Source organism: Gossypium raimondii, chromosome 3 (genome assembly GCF_025698545.1).
Source record: "Gossypium raimondii isolate GPD5lz chromosome 3, ASM2569854v1, whole genome shotgun sequence".
NCBI lineage: Eukaryota > Viridiplantae > Streptophyta > Magnoliopsida > Malvales > Malvaceae > Gossypium > Gossypium raimondii.
In genome coordinates, this window is record NC_068567.1 from 8,048,245 (window position 1) to 8,066,658 (window position 18,414).

Here is an 18,414-nt window from a genome sequence, read left to right on the forward strand (position 1 = left end):
AGAAGAGATGGAGTAAGAAGGAGATATCCACCTTGCCCATACTGCAAAAGGCTTAGTCATACAGGAGAAAATTATTGGTTTAGGCCTAATGCACAGTGCAAAGTCTGCAAAAAGATGGGCCATGCTGAGAGAGTTTGCAGAAAAAAGGGCAAGCTGAGACAAAACCAACCTCAACAACCAATAGTTGAAGCTCAAGTGGCAGAAGAAGGCAGTAACCAGGAAAAGTAAGTCTTTGCAGTCTCTTACTCAGCTGCTAAAGGAAAAGCCACAAAAGGATGGTTGATAGACAGTGGTTGCACAAACCACATGACCCCTAATGTTGCTATCTTCAAGAACATTCATAGAAGCTTCAAAACAAAGGTGAAAGTTGGAAATGGACACTTTATCAAAGCAGAAGGCAAGAGAGATGTGCTGATAGACACTCATACATGTATCAAACTTGTTTCAAATGTCTTGTTTGTGCCTGAAATTGACAGAAATCTGCTTACTATAGCTCAGTTGCTAAAAAAGGGCTATTTAGTAGTGTTCAAAGGCAAAAAATGCCTGATTAGTGATCCATGTGGACTAAACATATGTCAGTGACCATGACTGATAGAAGCTTTGTAGTGGATTGAAACAAAAGCTCAGATAGTGCCTACACAACTATTTTAGATTAATCTAAGCTGTGGCATAAGAGGCTACGCCATGTTAACTACAAGTCATTGACTCAGCTAACCAAAGGGGGTATAGTTGAAAAATTCACCAACTCTGTTGAGAAAGAAGATGTTTGTGAAGTATGTTAGCTAGGAAAGTAGGCCAGATTGCCATTTCCTTTGAACAAGGCCTAGAGAGCCTCAGAAAAGTTGCAACTAGTCTACACTATGTGTGTAGCCCTATGAAGACACAGTCCTTGAATGGTAGCAGGTATTTTATTCTTTTCATTGATGATTACTCGAGGTATTGTTGATTTATTTCCTAAAACATAAGTCAGAAATGGCCTCAGTATTTTGGAAGTTCAAGGCTACAGCTGAAATAGAAATAGGTTGCAAGATGAAGGCATTGAGGTCAGATAATGGGACAGAGTATACATCAGCAATGTTTCAAGGCTTCTGTGATAAAGCAGGCATCAAGCATCAACTCACCAACACCTACACACCTCAACAGAATGGTGTTAGTGAAAGAAAGAATAGAAGTTTGATAGATATATGGCAAGATGGCTATTGTTTACATTGAATTTGCCCAAGATCTTGTGCGCTGAGGTAGTTAACACTGCTGTATATCTGCAAAACAGACTACCAACCAAGGCATTGGTTCATAAAACTCCATTCGAGGCCTGGTTTGGGTTCAAACCATCAGTTTCTCATTTGAGGGTCTTTGGATGCATATGCTATGCACATGTCCCAGTAGTAAAAAGGGATAAGTTGGCCAAGAAGGCTCAATCTGGTATCCTTGTGGGCTATAGCAGTATCAAGAAAGGCTATAGGATCTTGGACCCTACATCCAACAAAGTCTTTGTGAGTAGAGATGTAGTCTTTGATGAGAAATCAAGCTGGAACTGGGATAAGAATGAACCAAAATGTGCTGCTGAAGATCTAATAATATATTAGACTGAAGCTGATCAAAATGGTCCTGAAATGGACATTGACTATGAGCCAGTTAGGGGAACTAGACCTTTGAGTGAGATATATGAGAGGGCTAAAGCAGCTACTGTTGAACCAAGCTGCTTTGAAGAAGCTGAAGCTCAACAAGGATGGAAACAGGCCATGCTTGATGAAATATGCATGATTCACAAGAATCAGACATGGGAGCTAGTTGCAAGACTAGCCAACAGGAAGGTCATAGGAGTGAAATGGGTGTTTCGAGCCAAGCACAATGCTGATGGAACTCTGAACAAGCTAAAGGCAAGGTTAGTTGTGAATGGATTTATCAAAAGTTTGGCATTGACTATTTTGAGACATTTGCACCAGTGGCCAGACTTGACACAATCAGGTTATTGGTTGCTTTGGCTACACAGAAGCAGTGGAAAATTCATCAACTCGATGTAAAGTCTACTTTCCTTAATGGTTTTCTTAATGAGGAGATCTATGTTGAACAGCCTGAAGGTTTCAAAGTTGCAGGCAAGGAGGACAATGTGTACAAGCTAAAAAAGGCATTGTATGGCTTAAAACAGGCATCAAGAGCCTGGTATAACAAAATCGATAGCTACCTAACTAGCTTGGGGTTCGAGAGAAACATCAGTGAACCAACCCTGTATGTGAAGAAGAAAGGCAATGAGACACAGCCATAGTGTCCCTGTATGTTGATAACCTGCTGGTGATAGGAGAAAGTTATGAAATGCTAGCTGATTTTAAAGGCAAAATAGAGAAAAAGTTTGAGATGTCTGATTTGGGACAAATGTCCTACTTCCTTGGCATGGAAGTGTCTCAAACTTAGTAAGGGATCTTCCTAAGTCAGAAGCCATTTGCCTTGAAGATTCTGAACAAATTCTCCATGCTAAACTGTAAGGCAACAAGTACACCAGTTGCTGTTGGAGAAAAGTTGTCAAGCCAAGCTGATTTCGAGAAGGCTTGTTAAATAACCTGTAGGAGTTTAATTGGATGTCTGCTCTATTTGACTGCCACCAGGCCAGACATTATGTTTGCTGTAAGTTTGCTATTTAGTTTCATGCATTGCTGCAATGTGAAGCATTTCCAAGCTGCCAAAAAGAGTTCTCAGGTACATCAAAAGTACACTGAGCTTTGGAATGATGTTCACCAAGGTTGATAGCATGAACTGCTTGAATATGCTGATAGTGATTGGGCTGGATCGATAAATGATATGAAGAGCACCTCTGGGTATCTGTTTACCCTTGGTTCATCTATTATTTGTTGGAGTTCAAAGAAGTAAACTGTTGTTGCTCAATCAACAACTGAGGCAGAGTATGTGGCAGCTGCAGGAGCTGTTAACCAAGCAATTTGGTTAAGGAAAATCATGGCAGACTTAAATCTACACCAAAGGGAAAAAACAGAGATCAGATGTGATAACCAATCTGTTGTTGCAATTGCAAAGAATCCAATTTTTCGTGGGAGAACCAAGCATTTCAAGATTAAGTTCCATTTTGTTAGAGAAATGGAACAAGCTCAAGAAGTGAAACTGATTCATTGCAGTTCTGAAGAACAACTTGCTGACATCTTGACAAAGCCTTTTTGTGTGTCAAGATTCAAATTTTTAAGAACCAAATTAGGAGTGTGCGGCATGCAAGACAAGGAGGAGTGTTGAAGTTGGCTTCCATGCAACACAAGGAGCAGACCAAGCTGCCGAGCCATGCAGATGCAACAGAAGCTCATGCTATTGATTCATTTTGGTTACTTCAAGTGGTTGTTTTGTTACTTAGTTTGATATGAACTAAGTTGTCAATGTACTTGATGTAACTAGGTCATGTTTGAGCTGATAAATCAACTTTGCAAAATGTACAAGTTATGTTTAACAAGTTTCAATGTACTTAGTGGTAGTAGGTAATGTTTAGGTAACCATTTTGTTTCTCTTTAACCAGCTTATGTTTGGTATATGTATTGACATTATACCATTTTTCAAGTCAATGAAAATTCATAAAAGAATTCTTCATCTAATGCTCTCTTAATTCATTTGCTTTCTTTAGTTCTTCAAGCTCAATTCTGTTTTTGTTTGCATAGCAAGTATCGAGCCTTCAAGCTCAAGAAATTGCTTGTTTCATTCATCCTTGTTCTTAGTTCCAACATTCACCATACAAGCCTTGTTATCTTGGTAGCGTATCAACTTACAAATAACCATGGAGTTTTGGGTGCATTTACTAGATTTTTCGTTTCTGTGCATGCATCTGTTGCAATGTTATCATTGTATTAAAAATATTTTGATCAAATTTGTGTTTATTAGACCAACAACTTTCTATCGTTTTATCGTCTTGGCAATAACAATTCAATAGCTTTAGTAAATGCCCATTTTTGATGGTATGTATTCTCAGACTAACAAAGTTGAAGTCAAATCTGAATAGAATGGCTTTCATTTCGGTTCAAAAAATTTTATCGAGACTAATATAAGAACCCTTATTATCTCCCAAACCCAATATAATAGCAATAAAAGGAAATACAGCTAAACAGAAAGAGTTTGACGCTCAGGGTCAGAAACTCGAGTTCTGAATCTGTCGATGAAGGCAGAAGCTTTGCGGTCGATTCCCGGTTCAGCGGTCCATCGTCTTCCATCTTCATCACTACGCCATATCCTTCTACCATACATGCCGTCTTCACTCATGTCATCGGCTCCGTTCGAACAACACGATGCGAATATGCTGAAAATGGAGAAGGAAGAATGTGATTTCCTCTGCTTGGTGTAACCAGCTGAACCCATCACGTAAAAAGTCTCAAAAGTTGACGCAAGCACGCAGCAGCTTCGCTTGTGGTACTAGTTGTTTTGGGTTATGGTGTTGCATGAGAATGAGAGGTTGTGTGTGTCGCATTTATAATGAGAAAGAAACCACTTGATGGGAACGAGGTTTTTGGGTCATTGGACATATTGGACGGTGGAGATCCACGGATTAGACATAGGAATACATAGAGATATAGAGACACATACTAAATAAGTGATGCATGGCTGTAAAAACTGGCGAAAGCAAAGCATATGTGTTGTAGTCCTCTGCTTTTGTATTGACCCGACCACTTGTCTTTCCCTTTGTTACTCTGCTTGGTTGGTACTTGGTATCGGCATCTTCTCTCTTTTCTTAGTTGCTATGCTACCTATTTCCTTCCTTCCTTTATTTATTTATTTATTCACAGCCTAATTACAAACACTTCCCCTGTCTACCTGTTTCTGTAAAGCATTCCTACGGCTACCAAACTTGCTTCCATCACTACTTTATTTATTATTATTATAATTTTGAAAATGTCATGCTCAACCTGGATTAAATCCAAAACAATGTTGCTTTCTTCAGCAATTAACACTTTTATTGCTAAAGAGATATTGATGAAGACGAAAAGACAACAACTATTCTTGGGTGCCAGAATTAAATTATACATTTTTTAGAGGGATCAAAATATACTATCTTACAACTTTATAATTTATGGAAGGGCTAAACTAATATTTCATCATTTTAAAAAAATAAGAATTGAATTATCTAAAATGTAATATTTATGTCTGTTTTAACTATTTCACTATTTTATTATCCTTTGCATGGTCTCTAGAAAATCAAATTTCTTACTAATCCATCCAACAATAGATTATATTATTAATATTATTTGTTTATTGTCTTCTATTCTCTGCTCAGCTAAGTATTGTTTACTTTTGTGCCAGTCAGTCAATTTTATTCCCTTTTATGTAATGTGGAGGAAGTGGGTACTTTTGCATGAAATTATTATTTTACTCCATGAGAGGAAAGGTGAAGGAAGCAAGCATTGGGGCAAGGAGCAGCTTAATTAAGCAATGAAAGGACATCCATATCTACTTTATTAAAACCAAACTAAATTTAGGAATTACACTTGGATATAGTTGTAAATAGTTACCTTCTAATTATTATTAATTATAAAAAAATTAAAGATATTATTTTAGTTAGTGTTACTAAGCAAAGCATTTTGGAAAGTGAAATGTAAAGGAGCCTAAGAATGTTGTACTTTGTATTAAATTATAAACGTACTTCACACTTATACATAGCTATATAGATGCTTCAAATTGTTTATCATTTGCTGTACAACCTGCAAATAAGTGATGATGAAGCATATGACCTATTTTATTAGGTATAGATATTTCTTTGATTTTGTATCTTTTACCATTCCGCAATCATATTTCTAGATTTTCTTTTTATTTCAATATTTTATTTTTCCCCGTAAAATAAAGATGTACTTCAATTAATTAATCGTTTTTAATATCTTGATAATCACGGTTGTAGACATTTTATTTTATTTTATTTTATTTTCAGATTTTATGATGAAATTTATTATTTTCTTTCTAGAGTCCTTTAGCTCAAGTAATGATTTAATTATTAAAGCTAATTTGGGGCTTAAGTTGTATTTTTATGTATAACTAGGTTAGCATGTGCCTATCATGTGACCTTATTAAGGGCACATTAATAATTTAGCTTTATTTTATTACTTGTGTGGGGACTACCATACTAGATAAAACTCATATGAGTGTTAAGTGATTTCATTAATTGAAGGCTTAGTAAATATTAGGTTAAATCATCAAATTGAGGCTCAAATTTTTATGAGTTGCTCGTTAAGGGGTAAATCTTTTAAAATTGTTAAATATGAGCTAAAAATTTTCGAGGATAACCTTTCAAAATGATCGAATCACGGTCATATATTTTTTAAGGTGTTCAAATAAAGGCTTTTCAAATGTTATATATCATATCTTAAATTATCATCTTTTTCCTTTTAAGTAATATCTAATACAACTGACATGCATTTTATTCTAAACATATCAGTATTAACCTATTTTGACTATAAACTAGGGTGAAATGCGTAAAAAACCTTTGTTTGAGCATATTTTAAAATGTTTTGACCTGTAACAGCCTGTTTTCTAGTGGTGTTGGAAATAATAGTTTCGGGACCACAAATTCGACGAGTGAGTTCGTAAATATTATTATTTAATATTTACGAGTCAAATATAGTATTATATTAAATTTTTATCTGATAACTTTTGCTAATTGAACGGATATTTAAGTACAAGTGGTTTGTCCTTAAAGTCAAGTAGTTTTAGAAAATGAGTATCAAGACCTCGTTTCTGTAAACCAAGCCTTTAAATATTTACGAAGTTACTTTATAGGTGTATTGAAGTTTGGTTCGAAAATTTTAATGTTTGGCTAGTCAATTAAAGAAAAATGACTAAATTGTAAAAGACGCAAAATTCACTCGCTATTGGTTTTTATTAATTAAATGGCTTAAAAAGTGAAAGTGAGAGGTTTTACATTGCAATTAGTCCATAGTTAAATATTATGGACAGTTGGTGATTTTTATTTTAAATTTTAATAAATTAAAATGTAAATTTATAAAAATAAAGTAATTAAAAACATAAAAAAATATCATCATCATCCACTTAGCCATTTTCACGAATTGAGAAAATAAAAGCTTGGAGAAGACATTTTTAAACCTTCAAGGTTTGGCCAAGTTAAATCCTTTGTATGTAAGTTAATTTTCACTCGTTTTTCATGAATTTTATATTTTTGAAATCGTTGTAACTTAATCTAGCTAGCCTAGGGACTATTTTGTGAAACTTTTAAAGTTTTGAAAAAAATTAGGCTACCTCAATGGAAAACAGAACCTCCCTATTAGGTGGTAAGCCTGAAAACTCTTTTGGGAACACATCGAAATACTCTCGAACTCTAGGAACTTCCTCATGCTTCAATTTAGAAACCTTAATGCCTTGGATGTAAGCCAGATACGCCTTACATCATTTCATCATCAAGTTTTGAGTTGACATTGTAGGGAAAAATCTGGTTTAAAAATGGTAATCTATCACAGCAAAAATTTAAAATTTCTTGGGTTATTAATTTCACTATTATGAATGATGCTACATACTGCAAAATTAGTATACCCAACTCACTAGCTTTCGGTTCCTTATCTATTTGAACTCAGGCTTTTACTTACATCAAAGTATACGAGTCACACATACATAGTCCATCATTCACTCAGGATTAAGGTATGCTACACTACGGACATCACAAGCGAATAAATCCATAAACAGATTCAGGATCTATTCTACTTGGGTCCAATCTGATGTATTGTTAGTCCAGTCAGTCACATCTATGTCTCTATCTTTTGGGAGTCATCCGCTCCGATGCTAAAGACCAAGCATCTCTCCAATTGGATTTGATAGATGACATATTAGTCTTTCAATCGTTTTTCTCATTTCTGATTAGACTAAGGACATTTTTAGGTTTATCTACTAATATTAGTTATTTTTTCGTATTACGATCCAACCACGTAATACAACTTAGTATTAGTTAAACACTAGTTAACCAATAAGCCAATATTTGCTTCCATTTTGCTTTGCGTGCAAAAACCATTAAGGACAATATACAAGTGTACATAGACGAAAAGAAAACTTTGTGTGCGTGTAAAAACCATTTTGCTTTACGTGCAAAAACCATTAAGGACAATCTTTCTTTGTGTGCAAAAACCATTTATGGATATTTTTATTAAACCAATTTGATCCAAAAAATACAAGTGTACATAAATGAGAAAACTACACTTAGGGTATCAAATCCAATCAACATTGCAAAAATCAAGTTGAAAAAGCACTTAGGATTCTTTCCAATAACATTTATTATAGGACCATCGAAAGTTTTTAGAGAAATCTTATTCATTCTATAATCTACAATGGCATCATGAGTGGTTATCCAATCCATACCAAGTATTACATCAAACTCATCAAATGAAAGTGTCATGAGATAGGCCAGAAACTCAAAACCCTAAACTCTTTTGAATTTCAAATGTTATCTATGGATGAAAACAACAATTTGAGCCCTGAGCTTTCCTCAAAGCTCAATGATGTTCAATGATTTTTTTAAAAAAAAATCATCAAACATAACTAAATTATTGATATGGCATAATTTGATACAATAAATTAGTCTCTCTAAAACACTTGATGTGTTTGTTCTCAAGCAATTTACGAGTCTTTTCTATGATTTTGTTGATCTTTAGATTTTAGTACTAATGATCATTTTTCTTTGACTTTAATCTTTTTTTAGACCTAAATTGGAAAAATTGTTCCATTGAGAGCCTAATGGTGTACTTGAGTTTGTGTAAAGGGACAACAACAGCCAAAACTTGAGAAAAACTGCACCTGACGTGGTTGTCACGACACTAAGCCTTCATCACCTCAGGGGAGCAAGACTTCAATGAGAAACAAACCTGGTGTAGCCTACCGAGGATGTCACGACACTGAAGGTGTTGTGTCGCCATTTTCAACCTTCAAAGTTGCGATACCAATGTTGATGGTTGAAGGGAAGGAGCTAGGGCCAATGCCGAGGATGTCACGACACCGACTAGCCAACATCATGACATTGAGATCCCCCAAAGCCAAGATCATGCCACTATCAAGGATGTCACGACATGGAAGCTTGACGAGGTGAAAAATACTATAGGTCTAATTTTGTGTCCAAGACAAGCACAAGTCAACCCATACACGTCAAGGGCATTTTTGTCAAGTTTTAGGGTTGAATTTTGGTTGTATTAAAGACAGTTTTGGGTTCCAAACTAAAAGAGCCACATTTTATCAACATTTTAGCTTAGCTTTTATTCTCTTCTCTATTTTTAGGTTTTAGTTCTTTACCTTTCTCAGTATTGTGGTTGTCGCTAGTAGTTTTCTTAGTTTTTACTATAGCTTTTCCTTTCTTGCACTTAGATACAAAAACCTTTCTTTGTATTTTTATTTCCCTGTAAATCCTTTAATATATTTCAGCTTTGTTAACTTTCAAAAGTGTAGAATTCCCAACTTTAGTTGTGCTTTCTTTTTCATTGTTGTTGCTATCATCTTTTAAAAGAACTCCATCAAGAGTCCCTAGACTTTCTTATCATCTTCTACAAAAAATCCATCAAGAGTCCCTAGACTTTCTTAACCTTTCTTTTTTATTGTTTCTTTAATAAATCATTTGAGCATATATTTGACTGATGTTTGTGTGTTGATGATAGGTAGTAACTAAATATCATGGTGGTTGGTTGATAGAACTGTTGCTTGTTTAGTTTTTGGGCTAGAGACTAAATCATAAAAATTAGACTAAACTGAATAGATTTCAAAACCTAGAATTGACGCCTCTAGGTGAACAATTAGGTAAGTGAGCCTAAGAGGAGGGCCTATTCAGAATCAATTCGATTGTCTCGATTTAGTTTAGTGAGATCGAGAGATAAACCAAACTAAATCTTCTAATTGGGTAAAATGGTTATCGAAATGAAAAATTGAACCGATTAGGAGTTTGAACCCTTTAGATCTCTAATCCAAGAATTGACTAGCAACATGGAAGTCAATTGACCACTTTAGTCCTTTGAATAGATTTTTTTGCACTTTTGTCTATTTTGTAATTTAGTCTTATATGTTAAATAATGTAATTAATCATTGATGATGAATTGCAATACTATGATTCATAACGAGTAGCTAGCTAGACTTCATATTTGCATGCATTTTCATTGTTATTTACTTTTGATCGCCTCTTGACATACGAACGTCGAGAGTGTAAATTCGTGCAAAAATATAAAGATAAGAGTTAAGTGCAATTTTTACAAGTGAACAAGTTAAATTTTAATATAGTTAAAGTGTTACAGAGGAACACTGAAAAGTATTTCGAGGATCGTACCCAAGGGATTGCAGATTGGAGAAAATCACTATTAAATCAATTACCAAAATAATTACTAATCTAATCGAGTTATGAATTAGTAGTGTTAATTCTAATTTAAGATAATAAAACTAATTAAAGTAAACTAACACTAAATCTAACCCTAGGTTAAGTTACTCGAATTTCTACTATTCTTTATTTCGACTACGTGAGATGCTTAGCCTAGAATCAATTGCGTTACCAAATTATTAATTAAGTCAATAATTACTCTTAATTAAGTACTTACCACCCTTAGCTACGAATACACTCTTAGTCTCTTCTTCATTAAGGATTACCACCTAAGGTACCCTCTTGGTTTCACCTAGGCACACGGATACCCTTTCGGTCTCACCGTTTGACACAAGTTTTACTCAACAAGATACCCTCTTAGTCTCACCTGTCTAGATCTTTTACTAAAGGCGTTACTTCCAAGAAACTAAGTACTTTTGAATAAATACCCAATTTATATATCTTTCTTTAACTTTGATTATTGATTAAATAAGAGAATAAGGGAAGAGAATGCTCATAGATTAATCGATGTAAAAGTCTAGTTCTGAAACAACCTCCACTCACGATAGTCTCACTTCGGAATAGGATCTTTTGATTAAGCGAGCATAAGAATAACTAAGTAAAAATTAAGAATGAAATAAAAGTTAAATAATAATCTATCTCCTTAAATCTATTTGTTTAATCGGGTTACAATGGCCTTTATTTAGGCTAAATTTGGAATATTAAAATGCCTAAAATATCCTTGAAGTACTTAGAATTCGACTAGGAAAAAAACCCTTAATTGCCCTAAAAAATGCAATCGTCATGCATAGGGATTTTTGGGCCGCACAGAAGCCGTGTTGCAGCATAGGACCCGTGTCACGACACAGCAGGAGGTGTGTCATGACGTGGCAGACAATTTCATTTTAGGACATTTTTTTACTTTTGTCTTCGGTGTTGCGACATTGATGTCTTGGTGTCACCATATGGGCAACAGTTTTGGCCCAAATTTGCATCTTTTGGTCTCAATTTGACCTATATAACCACATAACCTTATTTAGATATCTAAGATATAATAAAAACTACTAAAAAACATAAATTACTAATCAATGTATAAAAACATAGATATATACTAAAATGACTTTATTTAACTATTAAACAAGCTAAAGTTATGCGAAAAAAGGGATGTAAATAATAGTGTAATTCGTGGCAGATCACTTTATCACCCAAGCTCTCTTGGGTTTGATCCTTATAATACTCCGTGTTTTGTTTTTAACACAAATATTACAGCAGACCTGTCACACTAGCAAATAAGTCGCTTTAATTCTGATAATTTTATGTTGATTCTCTGCCTTGGTGCATGCATGCCGAGGCACGACCAACTACTACCAAAATAATAACAATTTCAACATATATGTTATCATCAAGCATCAAAATATCATCATATCATAGAGTTACAACCATTTTGTAAGAAACAAGGCTAAACATATCGCCAACAACATTCAAAATTAAAATTAATAATAACTATTTAATCAACTTACAGTTGTTTTCCTTTTAATCACATTTGATTTTCAATTTAAACTTCTAGCCTATGTAACTAAAAGCAAAAATCATGTCAGAAATGCGAATATCCATTTGGTACCTTGTTACGATTTGGTGCATGTAACACTCTTAATCCATATCTGTCATTGGATTAGGGTCACGGAGAATTACTAAACAATCAGAACATTTAATTTTAACATGAGCAATTATGCAAGCTAACTATTATCATTAATTATTATACATAAATTAGGGCACAATAATTTGATGTTCCCATTTCATTAACTTGAACAACTGAGAATGAGAACTGCCATGCAATGCTAAACTTGGTTTTACACAAATTATACTCTTATCACTATTTATCCCCTTTTGAAAGTTAGAAGTTGGGTTCACCACAATACTATTCTAATTATTCACATTAGTGCATTCAATTATACTATGCCTACTATCATCGATGATATTAGTAGAATGGCCTACTTCACCTAATTTGAGTTTGCTACTTCATTTAAAATCAAAGTAAAAATACTCTTACATCCCTTAATACAAATTTACGGGACCTTAGAAATAGTCTGAAATAAAATAGGGGCTAAATTGAAATAATTCAAAAAGTTTAGGGAAAAATTTCAAAAGCTTACAAACGGGGGTCACACGGCCGTGTGACATGCCCCAGGCCATGTGGCATTCGATGTTGGGACACACGGTCGTGTCCCAACTCGTGTCTCTACCTGTGTAACTCATTGACTTGGGTCACACAGTTGTGTCGCAGGCTGTGTGCCAGACCGTGTGAAACTTGTACTTAAATTAACAAGACACATGGCCGTGTGTCTGGGCCGTATGTGTCATACAACTGTGTGACAGACTGTGCCTTAGGTTGTGTGTACCTAAATGTACCTTCAAATGAAATTTTACCAAATCATGTTTACTTAGACACTAAGCAACCCATTTACCTGTCATTTAACATATTTCAAATCACCGTTAAATATGCTCAAAACAAATCAAAACATCCATCTTAAGTGCCTAAACAATGTACCCTTATTGGTACCATATTTTATATTTCAAAACATATTAATATAAGATATGAACCATTCAAACATTCATACCGAATTGTCATAATTGAGCTAATATTCTAGCTAATTAGGCTACCAAGTTTAAAGATAAACGTATGCAAAACATCAAGTTTGACTAACATACTATGACATAGTTTCAATCTCAACCATATGAACATATAAATACCATTACACTTGGGACTCAAAATAACATCGCATTAACAAAACAATCATCAACCAAAAGACCGATAGAACATCACCACACTTGAGTCCGGGATTAGTGCTGGATGCTGAGTCGTCAACAAGCTGAAAAGTAACTAACCTGCTCATGGAAAACAACAGCGTACACTGAGTATAACTCAATGGTATTTCTATAATCCAAACATTAAAACAGGATATAAATACTTAAAATGTAAAAATGCAAATAAGTAATGTTATATAATATATCATGTCAATAATACTAATTCACTTATTCCTTGTTCACATCCAACTAATCTTGCAAGTTCTAATACATGACAATAGCATTTCATAAGGCATTTGATAAATCAATTTATACAATAGCATAATTCATCTCCATTTCCAAATGAATTCATTGCTCATAATTCATCAATATTCTTAATAAAATCTACTATTTCATATTCCATTTCACATCTCATTTCTATTTCTCATCCTTTTCCATTTTAGTATCAAACACATCAATTATTATCATTTATTTTCCCTATTAACACGACTCAGACTTGGATGGATACACAGATCCAACCATCACACTAGTTTGGCACCCAGTGCCTCGTCGGATAAATTCGAAGTAAATAATTGCGTTTAACGCTATAATAAGTTGACACCCAGTGTCTCATCGGTTGAACAGAAGCAATTTGGTACCTAGTGCCTCATCGACTCGAAGTCGAAGTAATCCTTGTACTTTTCCTATCCTATGACATGGCATCTATATCTGACTTAGCCTGAAATAGTTAATAGGGTTTCATTTTACTTTTCAATACAACCAATGTCTCAATTTCATATACGTAGATTATCACATATAAACATATATTCAGTTTAATAGCAACCACATTTTATTCAGTTTAATAGCAACACATTTTCTCAATATATATATTTAATTCAATAGTCATAAAAATACCACATTTATCGATATTCAATTTAGTCCAAATGTACAAGAGTTCTCACCTCAAATGCTTACCATACAAAAACAATTCAATATGCAATAATTCATGGTTTAGTTCGGATTATAGAAAGACAAACCGTATATTCAAGCTACTTGATGTCAACCTTGTCTTTCTCCTTCTTACTTGAGGATTCCGGAATGACGTCCGCTACAAAATAAAATAATTAAAATAGATTAATAATACATAACTCAATTCTCATTAAATTTCAAATTTTTATACTACATTTGCTTAATCCTCAATTTAGTCCTTAAACTGAGACTAATTTAATCTCCACATTTAACCTCAAAATTTTATACTAATTCCACTCTAAGCAAAATTTAGCTCCCAATTTTCAATTCTACCCCTTAATTTCTAGTTTTTCACAATTTGGTCCCTATCGCTCAAAATCAATAATTAACTCCGCTATTTAGTCCCTTTTCACTTCTAACTTAAAAATCAATCAAATTAACCCCTAAAGTTTTAACTAAACTACAATGGTAACATCTAAAATCTCAAAAAAATTTCTAAAAATTATAACATGGGTTAACTAATCTATAGTGCTAAGATTCCAAAAACATAAAAATTACCAGAAAAGTGACTAAATTGACTAACCAATTTAAACTTGAACCCTCAAAAATTTCAATGGTCATTCATGCTCTTCTCCCCCCTTTATGCTTCGAAAATTTGTATGTAAAAAGAGAATGAAAGTTTTCTCGTTCTTTCATTTTGTTTTCATTATTATTATTATTATTATTATTATCATTATTATTATTATTATTGTTATTATTATTATAACATATAATTAATAATTTAGTTAATAAATTTTAAGACAACCAACCAACCATCATCCATCAACATTTAATTAGTGGTTTAATTACTACTTTAGTCCTTTTAATTAATTTCAATCTATAATTCAAACTTTTGCACTTACGTGATTTTCTCCCTGTACCTTAATAACTCCTAATTCATGAAAATTACTTATCCAAAATTTATTCGCTTCTATTATAGCTGTATAACTCGATTTGCAGAAATGGAGTCCCTAAATGATACTTTTTGTCACCCTTGACTATCGGCTTGTTATAGTGCGCACAAAGCACGACATAGTTATATGAACCCTGTATTGGGCAATACGCAACATTTCTATACTCCCAAATGCAACAAGCAACCCATGACAACAAACTATGAGCTCAAATACTTGATGACATGCCAGTTTTAGTAATTTGAATGTGATCATATATGTATGGTGGTGTGTATATGTGTTACACTAGGGACATAATGATATGCATGCCTAATTTACCATGTTTATACTATGCTTTATGTGTTACTTGTATGCTAAGTAAGAAAACTGAAGCATGAAAATGATAATGTGGTAATCATGATTGAAGTCATGTGTTTGAAGGTATTAAATATGCTTTAAATGGTGTTTAAAACTTGTTTACAGTGGTCCATAATGAGTTGAAATGAATTGGTATTGTTTGGGATCAAACTAGGTGAATTTCGGGGTCATTTTCCTGACAAACTTGTACCGAATCAAGTGGTTAGATGTATCAGTACAAGTAAGTTAGTAGCAAAAAATGAACAGTAGCACCTAGTAATATCGGTATACGTACCTACTTTTATCGATACAACTAGGTCAAACAGGGGTCATTCCCCTATTTTGACCTTTAGAGACCCAAACTTGGTCCCGAGCATCCCCGAACATTAAAAATGTTTTTAAAGTATTTTAAATTACTTGAACTTGTTTTTAATCAATATGAATGTTTGGTATAATATGGTAAAAGCATGATGTTATGTTAATATTGAATGAGAAGCTAGTTGTAGTTGATTCGACAATGAATATGGTATCTCATTGTGACCCAACAATTAAGTTGAGTGTGGGGTGCTACAGAAACGATCCTTGAAAAATTCACATAAATGGAAAATAGAAAAAAAAAAACTAAAACTTTTATACTTTTGTGTGTAAATTACTTTTTTTTGCAATCTCATCAATGCCTTGGAAAAATAATAAGCACTAAACAAAAGTATATCATGAATTAATAAGTTCATTATTCATCACTTCTCCTTTAAACAATTCTAATATGTAATAATGTCACTAAGTCCTAAATGGCTTGTAATGAGGCTTAGGTTAAGGTATGATCGCTCAAACAATCAGATAACATCTAGCTTAACCTAAACTTAAGTCACTTAAGGATTAACATAGAGCACATGGTATTAATTTTCAATCTTCCCTAATGTCCATTCAAATTCTTCTTCAAATACACTTCTTTTTCACTCAACCCTTATCTCTCCATCACTTAGAATAAATCATATACACAAAAGAAGCGAAAAAGAAAAAAGTATGACAATCAAAAGCATTATTACTTTTCTTTTAAAATTTTCATTTTTTCACTCTAAATTCTTTTTCATTTCACTTTTCGTTTCTTTATTTTTTCCCAAAATTTCACCATGAAGTACATGAATAACAACAACAAAAATATGTTTTATCCTCTCCCTCCATCCAATTCTTCCACCATAATGTACCCACCTAACCTAGTTGTATTTATGCTCAAATTAATAATAAAAATCCATTAAGCACCAAGCATCTAAAACAACTAAGGGTAAGGTTGGTGCTTTAAGCTTAATGACTGAGGAATATTTAAACAAATAATAAGGGAAAATAAGGAAAATGATACAGGCTCAAACATAAAGGTTCAATGGAAATTAAATGTTAGGTTAGCTCAAAAGGCTCAAATGATCCAATAAAAAAAAGACATAAATCATCCCTTGTCATTTGGAACTTCTTCTTATGTTCAAAGACAGTAAAATAATGAATTCAAAACATCATAGCAAAAGATATTCACTAATGTTCATTATCCATTTACAACCCATTACAAATTTAGGTCGTTTCATGAGACGTGAGAAAAATAAAAAATTTTGGAAGTAACAATGGGAATATTAAATGAAGTGTCCAAAGTGTGGATATAATCTAACTATAGAATATCAAAGACTACTCCGCTGACAACACATAGTATGCTTCTCAAATCATATTTAATCACATAAATTCACATGCTATTAGCTTTGCAATCACAACCAAGGTTCCCAAACCAAAGAATTAGCTAAGTACATGCAAGACCTACACAATAATTTTTTTAAAAAATTGACCAAAATTTCTAAAAAAGAAAAAAATGCATGACGTTAAAATTGTGTGACCCAAATTCTTATGAAAATAAAATATAAGTGGCAAGATAAGGGGATTTACAGGTGGCATCCGTATAGAAGTTTACTTCCTCTATTTAATGTTGATTAGAATAAGGTGTTTTAACCTTACTGTATTACTTCTATTTGAATTTGATTAGAATATGGTTTTACAAACCTATAAATAGACGTAGTCGTCTATCCTCTTGTATTATTCAAATTCGACATAGTGAATTATCTTCTCCTCTTCCCATGGTTTTTTTCCCGAAAGGGTTTCCACGTAAAATTTTGTGTGTTCTTATTCTCTTTTCAATTCTTAACCATTATCGACGATCTATTTTTTACAAACTAATATCAGAGCTTTCAGGTTGTTTATCTCAATCACGGTAATAACGCCTTTGAAGTATAAAATTTCACTGTTAGATCGTAATACCATATTCGCGTTGTGGCAGATAAAGATATAGGTTGTAACACCCCTTACTCGAGACCGTTGCCGGAGTCAAGCATGAGGCATTACTTAGCTTATCTTACTAATTCGGAGCTTAAAAATTTACTTTGAAAATTAATTTTACTATTTACAACAAACCTGTCCAATCGCGCAGCAGTTACTAAATTGATTATAACTCGAGCTACGGGACTTGAAATTTAATTCTGTAAATTTTCCCTAAAACTAGACTCATATATATTCCTACCATAAAATTTTTAGAATTTTTGGCTTAGCCAATTAGTACAGTTTATTAGTTAAAGTCTCCCCTATTTCACCAATCGACTGCCCTGACCTCTTGTCACTAAAAATAACTCTTCTCATTATAGGATTTTCATATGCTATTCCCACTTGTTCCTAGAGAAAATAAACTCATTAAGGAATCCAAGCATATAAACTACATCTCATAAACATTTTTATACAATTTTTAATTATTTTATAAACTCAAAACAGGGGACTCCAAAAACAGTTCTGACCCTATCTTACTAAAATTCACATATCTTAAAATATAAATTTCCTTTTGCTACACTGTTATTTTTCCATGAAAATATACTCAACAAGATTTAGTTCCATATATCATTCACCCTCTAATTCATTTTATACCATCCTAGCTGATTTTTCAAAGTCACGTCACAGTGCTGTCTGAATTCTGTTTCTTTGCAAAATTTTACCCTTTTATGATTTCCATGCATAGTTTATCACCTAAACTTTTATAACAACAAACACTTCCAT

General features: G+C 33.3%; 1 protein-coding gene across 1 annotated transcript; it reads right to left on the reverse strand.

The window, feature by feature from the left end:
- Window positions 1–4,005: 4,005 nt before the first annotated feature.
- LOC105796101 (hypothetical protein) lies at window positions 4,006–4,637 on the reverse strand. Its single transcript, XM_012625729.2, has one exon. The coding sequence runs from the start codon at window positions 4,339–4,341 to the stop codon at window positions 4,087–4,089; it is 255 nt and encodes an 84-aa protein (XP_012481183.1). The 5' UTR covers window positions 4,342–4,637; the 3' UTR covers window positions 4,006–4,086.
- Window positions 4,638–18,414: the final 13,777 nt, after the last annotated feature.

What these genes read in the sequence shown, in the direction of transcription:
- LOC105796101 (XM_012625729.2), bottom strand. Translation starts at nt 4,341, where the DNA reads ATGGGTTCAGCTGGTTACACCAAGCAGAGGAAATCACATTCTTCCTTC.